This window comes from Atta cephalotes, assembly GCF_000143395.1.
Source record: "Atta cephalotes unplaced genomic scaffold scaffold00035, whole genome shotgun sequence".
Taxonomy (NCBI): Eukaryota; Metazoa; Arthropoda; class Insecta; order Hymenoptera; family Formicidae; genus Atta; species Atta cephalotes.
The window spans coordinates 2,782,689-2,793,119 of record NW_012130099.1 but is presented as its reverse complement, the minus strand read 5'-3'; the positions used below and the strand labels follow the sequence as shown (position 1 = coordinate 2,793,119).

The 10,431-nt window shown below is 29.9% G+C and overlaps 1 protein-coding gene across 1 annotated transcript in view; it reads left to right on the top strand.

Annotated features, from left to right (window-relative positions):
* The window catches only part of LOC105621639 (whirlin), a 90,897-nt gene that overhangs the window by 43,669 nt on the left and 36,797 nt on the right, over window positions 1-10,431 (top strand). Inside the window, exons 10-11 of the mRNA XM_012203107.1 lie at window positions 4,723-4,804; window positions 6,003-6,110. Of these exons, the coding sequence (XP_012058497.1) occupies window positions 4,723-4,804; window positions 6,003-6,110 (190 nt within the window). The remainder of the gene's footprint in view (window positions 1-4,722; window positions 4,805-6,002; window positions 6,111-10,431) is intronic.

Sequence of the window (10,431 nt, the reverse complement as noted above, 5' to 3'; positions counted from 1 at the left end):
ATTTATATAAAAATCTGTATTACTTTTAAAGCTTCAGTTTAATATCTGTATATATCTTTAGACACATTAGCTAGAATTTTTATAGATACACGATTTATTTTTGATTAGCTGTTTATTCAAACAATCATTCCATTTCTAAAAGCTTTTTCGCTCCAGTTATAGAACTGTTAAAAATTTCATAAATGCAGTCTTGGCCATAAATATAAAACACGTCTACAAATTGACATAATCATTCGATATCTAATGAAAAATAAATTAGAAAGATCTTCTTATTAACATCAAATTATCAATATTTTTTTAAGAACGCTTATTAGCATCGATATTATTAAATTGCTTGACAGTTTAATATGTGATATTACTATTCTAGTTTTATTCATGATTGTGTTTCAAGATTAGAAAAGATTTTGACGTGCGATTTGCAGAATTTGATATAAATTCATATACCTCTCAATATACACATATGAAATATTTAAATACGATGATCCACTTTGATTAAAAATAGAATTTTTTTACTTAATCAGATTTATCCTCATCAATCCAATTTCGTATTATAGTTAAAAACAATTTTATTAAAAAATAATATTTATTTCGATAACAATTTTAATATTTTATTAATCCTCCTTTTGCCTTCATTATCTTCTTTTCTCAAAAAAATGCAATAAATTAAGAATGTTTTGGACTTATATAGCCAAGGATGTAGAAGCCTCATTTGTAAAAATATTGATATACTTTAAATAATTTAAATCTTAAGTTGGAAACATCTTTAATATAAATATACGTTTGCAGAATTAGTTAATTATACATTAATATTCCCATCATATCTACCGTGGTGTACAAATTAACTAATTAAATTTTTTATCTAATTTTTACATTTTACAAGAATAAATTAATAATTTTAATAAATTAAAAACATGAAATTAATTCGACATAGGAAACAATTCATTTTTTCTCTTTATATTTCTCTCGTATAATTTTGTTCTATGAAAATTCAGAACAAAAATAAAAATAATAAATTAATTTTCCCATATTTAGTTTAAAAACTGCTTACTAAAGTATAGATACGCACTCCACGTATAGCACAGTAACGCCTGTAAAGTGTTCAGAAAGCGCTTATGCAAGTAAAGCGGTGTCTAAAGTGAGATTTCAAGACATAAAACTTGAACTTTAAGCCTTAAGTTTTAAGAAATTGACCAATCATCGATTCTCCTTACATTTGACTATAGTCAATTTCTTATGGCTTAAAGTTTAAGCTTTACTCTCTTTAATCTCATTTTAGACATAGCGCTTTCTGAATACTTCGCAGATGCTGCTGTATGTACTACGTGGGAGTTAATATTAGCAATTAAATAACACTGATCTAAGTCATACTATTTAATTACGCTGGTATTATTTTCAACCTCAAACCTTATTGAACGGCGCGCTCAATTCTTACAATTAGTACCGAGTAGAAACGATCTCCGTGGCGCAGTTTTAAACGAGTCGGGGGGCAACGACGAGGAGAGCCCTTGAAATTTTCACACCGACGTGCTTTCTTACACCCTAGGTCGTATCCCGGGTAACAGAATGAAACAAATGAGCTTTGGCAGTCGCCAGTACCGTAATCGCTTCGGTAATGAAATGTTCGTCACGAAACGCGAGCTCTCGCGAGAGATGTGCTTTCGCGGTCTCATCCGCGAGAATAAATAAAATCCACGGATATATTTCGTCGCTAATCCCGGCTTTAAAAATAAGTGACCTATTTCATGTTTTTACGGTCTTCTCTCATCGCGGGAATTAGAGAATTTAGATTAATCTCCTGATTAAATGTGCCCGCGAATTTAGTTAATGCGCAATTCGGTAATTCGCTTTTTGCTTTGAAGAATGATTGACGCAAAGATCGATTAATTTGAAAAAAAGGTCGTAATTACATTGAAATTACGTTGAAATAATTTGTAATATAAACGGAACGCGTCAAATTCTTGTTTTTTTTTTTACGGAGAAAGAAGAAAATTGTGCATCATAAAAACAGAAAATTTTAATGGCGTGAAAATGAAAATTGACTGCGTCTGTGGAGATAATGATAGTGATTAAGGGAAAATTGATTGCGAACGGGGAGAAATTCTTCCTATCGATGCCACCTGCGATCTGAAATTGCTCGTCTTGAAATATCTGCAGTGAGGAGTTCTATATCGATGATGACGCGATCTATGTTAATCGCAGCTGTAGAAACCGTTCATGTGATCAGTGTCTTGTAATCTCATGTGCTCCATACTGCTTTCCAACTTTTCCGGGTGAGAATCCGTGCAATCTTCAACCACCTCGAAAGTGAATAAATGCTCGTCATCAGCGAGTCAACCCAATCACCCGTCGAAAGCTCTCTCACTTCTCAAACTGTCTGTTCATGTAGTTCTATTCCCGGGTACGATCGCACGAATCTGTTCAAATTTATTTAAATATGTATAGAAATGTATGCAGGACATTTCTTAAGCACTGTCCAATATTTTAGGAATTGAACAAAAACAATGGAAAGAAAAGAGTACAGACTAGTAAGAGATACATAGATGTTAATATGCAAACATATTCGAAGTGTGTAGATAATACAAAAATTACTGAAACGCAATTTGTACATTTCGGCTCATATTTAAGTTAGAGATCCTTTAACAGAGTCTGACCAAGAATTTTGTCAAAACAAGAATAAGAAAGAAGAATATGAATACTGTATTTTTAGATATGCTATTTTATTCTAATTGATACTATCTTATTCATGCTATATTAAAGTTGACGAAAACGACAGTTAATCAATCAAAAGTTTGTCATCTTGTAGCCAGACTCTGTAATAAGGTCGTCAATTTGGGTTTTAGCATCCAATTATTTTTGCAACTATACTAGATATTGAGGCAATTTTAATCTATTATAATTATGAGACTTCCAATCGAATTTTCTTGCTGTAGACGAATCTAAATACAAGCCAAAACATACACAAACTTCGCTTTTCAATAACTTTTGTTTTACTTTAAATGCATTAATCCGCATAAACTATTTATTAATCCAAACTTTGTTTCTTTTTATTATTAATTTTAAGAGACTAATTTATTTAATTGTTTAATTTAAGAAGAATTTTTTAGGTTATTTTACGAAGAAGTATTCATATAATATCATATGTCTTAGGTCTCTTTTCGAAGATAAACAGAAAAATAATATAATTCTGCTGCTGAGAAAACTGATTATTCAGTTTTTTTCTTTTAAATACCGAGTATATTTTCTTGATGATAATCTTAAATATTGTAGAACATATTTATAATAAATTTAAAAAAAAATGTTATATACTTAAAATGAAAATTCATTTTCATAAAGAATATTATAAAATTTTATTTATTTTAATTTATTAACTTTGATTGAAGCATTAAATTTACTAGGATTTAGAATATACTTCAAATAAATTTGATTTTTTTTATTGTCGTTTTTTCTTAAGAAAGCATTTTAGTTTAAAGATAGTCAAAATTAATCATTTTTAAAATTTTTATTATTTCATTGTAATATACTCTCGCTAAAGATTTTTTAAAGTAGTTTATTAAACTTTTTCATAAGTTTTTTTTCATTTGAGAACTGTTAAGATAAAATGATAATTTTATATAAAATTTGTATAAATACTGAAACTTTTGGGATATATTCATATAAATTTTTTTTTTTATAAAATAATTTAAAAAATTAACTCTTAAATTAACTCTTAAAATATTCGATAGTACTTAAGAAATATCCTGTATTTTGGTACAAGATACGTCTTATTAAAATTAAAAAAGTAAATTGGATTAAAAGGCTAAATTGAATGAAAAATCAAACAAGAATACATTATGAGTCAGGTATTCATGTTAAAATTTTTACGCTCTAAATATACAAAACAAACGTTTAAATCTCCATCAGACCATTCTCAGTATTAATTGTAGATACAATGTCAAATGTCATCAGTTAAAAATACAATCCAAATTGATAGATTGATATTAACATTAAAGAAGTATTTACAACATTGACTTCTAATATTAATAGAACCTACCGATTTGTGTTTTTAACTGACATTTGATATTAATTTTATAATAAACTTTAAAGATGACCTGATAAAGGTCAAAACATTTATTTTGTATATTTAAAATATTTGTTACATAAATTTTAATATTAAAACGTAGCTTAACTTGTAGCCTATTATTATTTTCATATAATTAAAATTATTCAGATTATTATAATTATATCTAATGTTTCAAATACGGAATCCTATAGTCTTTGAGTGATCAATCTGCTCGTTGCGAACAGTAAATTTATATTCAATATTCTACTCCGAAAATAGAACTACGTGATGCCCGGAGAACTAGCTGTGCCTATTGAATTTAAGCGATATCGCCTGCCATAGTATTTGCTTTCATTAGAAAACTAGAGATTATATTTGAGACGAAGGGTAGGTTGGTATGTGATGGAATTACTTCGGATTACCGTTTGATATCTTCTCGAATAAAAGCTGTTAATCTTCAACGCTCGCAATTGGCGAGCTAAATCGGCTCCGAAATTCGCAAAATCTCGTTTACTTCCGCTCGATTACCTTCCCTTTGTTTCCGATCGGGACGATTGATCTCCATCTGACGACGAATCGTCCCGACGACGCCGATAGGGCTATTAAGACGAGGTGCGCGATTTGATAGGAGCGGCCGCGGAACGGGGTGGGTGGTTCTGAAATGGAAATTTTGCCAATTGCAGAGTGAGCTGCAGGAGGGCGCAACAACACCAAGTGACGACCTCCGACCTCGCCCTCTCCAATGATGACGAGTGCGACAATCAGGTACTGCGGGCGTATCCTTTTCGAACCGTCGCGCCGCGGTAATCCTTCGCCACGCAGCGAGTCTTACAATCAATTAAAGTCAAAGTCGGATAAAATGAAAGTTGAAAATGGATGTTGTGAAAAATAACATTGAATAAATTTTTATCACATTTTGTTTTTCAATAAGTAATAGATGTTTCTTGTAGGACTTTTTACACCGATAAAGAATATGCTTTTCAAAAATTCCGTTCACCCTTCAATTTTTAGAAATTTTGCTTTGAAGTTTTTGTATATAATAATATAAATTCGTAATATATACCTATGTTATCTATAAAATATTTAAATCTTTTTTGACAACATATGAAAAATAATATGACGATATTTATATGATGAAATCTCTCTTATTATTTATGTATGTCATTTTCAGTGATATATGTAAGTAATAAAATTATTGGCAATATTTAATAAAAGAAATCTGTTTTTTGTTTCTCAACACCTAAATAGTGATTCTTTATGTATTTTACTTCATAAAGTAAAAGAAGTTGTGAGTTGTTTAAATTTATATTTTTTATAATATATATGAAAATAAATGTGATAAAGCCTCTCTTATTGTTTATATGCAATTTTAAGTGACATATATATAAATACATAAATAATGAAATTATTGGCAACATTTAATTAAAAAATTGCGAATTTATAAGGGTTAATAAAGAAAAACAAAGCTCTTGTTTTTTTTTTAAATTTGTGAAACTTTATTAATTTTTTAATTTTAGCAGCTAAAAATGTATAAGAAATACCAGATGTTGAGAAATCATGTAAATCAGGTAATTAGGAAAACTAAAGTACCGTCGCGTGAATTTTAAAAATTAGCGTAACACTAACATCATAAAATTCCTACACAATTTTTTAACTGGAATTTTAATTTCCAAAAACATTAATCTTGTTTAATCTTAATTTTGCTTTTATTCATACGAGATATGAAGCGTAGAACAAAGAGTCTCCGCGCTGTCTTGTCTGTGAAAAATTATGATGGGAACACCGTACGGGTGAAAGAGTTCGAAGGGATACACCTAGAAAGCCGCTAAAGTCGGATATCGCGATTCTTTATCCCCGATGAAAATTTATGTCACAGTATCGTCGTAAAAAAAAAAAAGAAAAAGATATTGAAAGCTTTCTCGCGATCAATCAGAATGAAACACGGTCGTGTCCTTTTTTCCAGGATTACGATGACGAGATCGAGAACGGACGGGGTCGCAGACACAGTTCCCCAGGCAGCTCGCGGGGTAACCCCAGGGATTATGGCCATCACTTGCACCCGGACAATTTGGTGAGTCGATCAGCACAAATTCGATCATCGGACACTTTGAGACACCCTCTATATTCTCTCCAATGCTATTGAAATACTCCGATCCGAAAGTGAGAGAATTTACTGATGCGCAACTCAATTCCTTTGATGTGGTTGATTTAAATTAATTGATTTTTATTTTAATGTAAAACTCGAGACGCAAATTCGATGAAGGAGATTTCGATTTCAATTCGAGTGATAAATTTAGTGAAGAATTTAAGTCTCGATCTATTATAGTTTATCATACATTAAGATTTCATTTGAATTTAAAAATTTATATGTCAGAATATATTAAAGTATATTAATTTTTGAAAATGTAATTACATTTTTTAACACTATATTATATTGTGTAATTATATTTTCAATATTACATTCTTAATAATATAATCAAATTGCTTCATTCTTGAAATGTAAATATTTATTGTTTGATTTTAATTGAAAAAAACTAGAAGATGTTCGATTATTATTTGCCTTATAAGGCGGTTTATTTTTAATGGCTAAGGATTTTCGTTTCAAGATAGACTTTACTGTAATAGCTTTACCGTAGAACAACAAAACAGACGAATTAGATACCCTTTAAAGCGCATAATATTCTAGGATAGGCGATCCTTTTATACAATTAGACAAGCGATCGTGTGACAGTCTCTCAGGAAGAAAAGTTTTAGAAATTCAAATTTCGTTACTGTAATTTGCATCCGACGTATTTAATACACGTTGCGAGTTGTGATTCCCGTTACAGGAATAATTACACAAACAAAGATTGCTGTTTACAGTACAGACTTAAATATCGCGTGCTGCAGGCAACAGGTAAATCTCAAACGCTTGCTTACTTTATGCAAATTACACTTTAAAATGTTACATCGTGGGAAGCGTGCAACAAAAAAACTTGATTAAACCCTGGACACAAAATATTCTAATTAATTATGCATATATAATTTTTAAAAGAATATTTAATATACCATATATATTTAATACATATATATATATATATAATACTAATTTGTATAAAAAATATCTATTTATAATTTATATATACATATATATCAGTCTTCCTTTTTACATTTTTAAATTTATTAACTCCTTATTAAAATTATTATTATCAGATAATATTATTTTAATTATTAAATCATATTATGTGCGTTTTATATTAATATCAGATCTGTATTTATTATTTTTCTTATATGATTAAAAATATATGATTAATAACTTATTTAATTTCACTCTAATATCTTTGCAAACGAGTGGTTAAACGAAAGTACGTGCGAAATCGAGTTTTTACCGGGCGGCCTCATTTAAATTCGTATATAACACTCGAGCAATGTTGCGTGATAATTTCACCGTTTAATTTGTGCACGCTTGTTATTCACGTACAGTTATTTACGTGCAATACGTACACTGCATCACTCTAGAGCGAATTTATGAGTGGAACAAAGATAAAAAAAGGATTGCGTCGAATCAAATTTTTTCTTGAAAAAAAAAAAAGATTTAAAGAAAATAAAATATTCTAATTAATTGTGCACATATAATATTAAAAGAATGTTCAATTAATATGTACAAAATTAATATGTATATAAAAATTGATGATTATTAACAAATTAGAGAACCGAATTATACTTTTATTATTAAACTGACTTGTTATTAATTTATTACTACGTTTTAATTATCGCATTTGATTCATATTTCTATATCAATATTGAATTTCGCCAGTCTTATTATGCAATTTATAAATTAGTTAACTGTAAATGAAAAAAAATTGTTTATTTAACTAAATTAGTTTAGTTAATCTTTATTTCTTTCGTTGGAAAATGTACGTATTCAAGACGAATATAATATGTTTGACTTAAATACATTTTTCATCAAAAGAAATAAAGACGAACTTTAATTTAGTCAAATGAACAACTTCTTTTCAGTGTATTTATTATGGTATAATTTTTTTGTATTAATTAATATAAATCATGATATAATTGTGTATATCGTTCCTCACTTATTATTATACTTTATATTCCAGTTTTTAATTAAAAATTGATAGAAGATGCGATATAGCTCTATGCGTCACATTCATATGTGCGCAATTGCGCCTTTCGTTATCTTGCAACGTACAATCATCGATCGGAATTGCAAACGTGAGCGTAATAAGCTTATTTTCTACGTCGTTTTTGCACTCTACGCCAACACGTTTTATATGATTCGCACGTATAATCATAATCGCGATACCGACCTGATAATATATAGTATGTCATTGACGCGAAAACAAATTTACAATGAGATCAATGATATCGGCTTATCAACAGTAATTCGTGTCGCTGGTAAATATAGGACGCGTACCCGAGAGATATTTACTGATGTTTATAACGCTCGACGAGAATTATAAAAATTAAATATTTATTATAGCAGCATCAAATAACATTAATAACACTGATATCGATGCAGTGATAAATGCTCTCACATATTTATTTCCTTCCTATCAATTTATTTATTCTTATTCATAGAGCAGTTTTTCATTGTTTACATTTCTCATGCCCTATTTTTATTCCAATAGTCTATTTAGGTGAAGATTATAAAGGTCAATATAATTCGTGCACGCGCGTGTTTTGCATCAACTGATGCAGCTGTAAACTTTCCGTGATAAACCTCCCTGATAGACAGTCGCATGATCGCACCCCGATATCGAACCCCTCCCCCCCCCCCCCGACGTAATGTTATAGGCGTAGAATTCAAAGTGGTAGATCATCAGTTCATCTAATAATGTCTAATGATCGTTATAGATAATTGTAATAATACGTAGTCCATACGAAAAGGGGGTGATTAAGCTCGTCGCGCGAAACGTCTTGTTTTGGCGATCTTAACTGTATTTATCCTATATGATGATGACTATCCCGAATGGGGGGGCAGGAATAAATAGATGATCATAGTTTTTTAACGCGGAATAAATGTCAGATGAAAAACATCCGATATTCGTCAGCGACGTCGACATTTTGTCTCAGATGTTCTATATAAAAGATCAAGCTGAGAAAATAATACCAGATAAAATAAAACTATATAAATTTTCGGAATTCAATACAGAAAGAACAGTTTTGCTGAAGCATCCAAAAGTTTAGCTTACAGTGAGTGCAAAAAATATCTGTATAGAAAAGATATCTTCCTTAGTTTTAAAAAGTAAACATTAGCAATTTATTAACAAAAAATAAACTAGATTGTATATTTCTCAAAATTATTTTATCTAAAAGGTTATAATAATTAAAATATATTATCTTAATAATAAGCAAAAATGAAAACAATATTATTTGGAGGCACAGAAAATATTCGTAGAAATTTAAAAGATCGAGAGATTTAAAAGATCTGAACTCGGTTATTTTCACGAAGCTCTTTTATTTATGCTACAATACTCTTTATTAAAAAAAAAATGGCTAATTAATCTTTTATTTTCTACAAATAGACTTTTTTAAAAATTTTCCTCCATACAGTGAATACTTGTTGTATTCACTGTAAATACAAATCTAAAAATAACTTTGTTGAACCACCAAAATAATTATGACACACAAATTACAGTTGTTAGAATGTCAAAACAAAGTTTTTGCAGCTTCATCATGATTAAATAAACGACCTGTATAATTACTTTGATAGTCTAACAAAATTAGTTTTAGATTTGTATCTAGCTAAATTTTTAGGTACTTCAGCAAAATCGTTTTTTCCACGTATAAAAAAAAAGATCAAAATTTAGAAGATTCAGCATTTAAATGTTACACTTTAAAAGTAAACATCAGACATCTCGAGATCCAGAAAATCGTGTTTTTCCTTTTTACTTGGCATTCTCGAATAACTCTTTGAAGTCTTAAGAAGGTCATTGCTTAAATATTCCTCAAGAAACGCGAGGGATGTCATAAAAGAGCAAAGGCCACGAGAGCCCTGACCTCGATATTTTATATTTCTATGTATAAACGACGACACGCAATCGAGAGAAAGCAGGAATATATCAAATAAATGTAGCAAAGTCGCAATGTATTAGAGACGTTTAATAAGATCACTCAGGTAAACGAACACGAGATAATCGATGACATCGAATCGTGGACAGGTATCGATACGAAATGAACAGAAGAGCCAAGTAGCAACTCGGGCAGCCACAGTATCGTCGTGATGTAATTTCTGAAAAGTGCCCTAAGATCGTTCGTTCTCCCCAAGAATAATGACTTCTACCGATTACTACAACGTCTGACGTCCGGATGAAAAAAAAAAATGTCCAGATTGCCTTCTGCCAGGCAGGTGCGTTGAACGAGATAATGAAGAAACCGCGATTTTATGGACG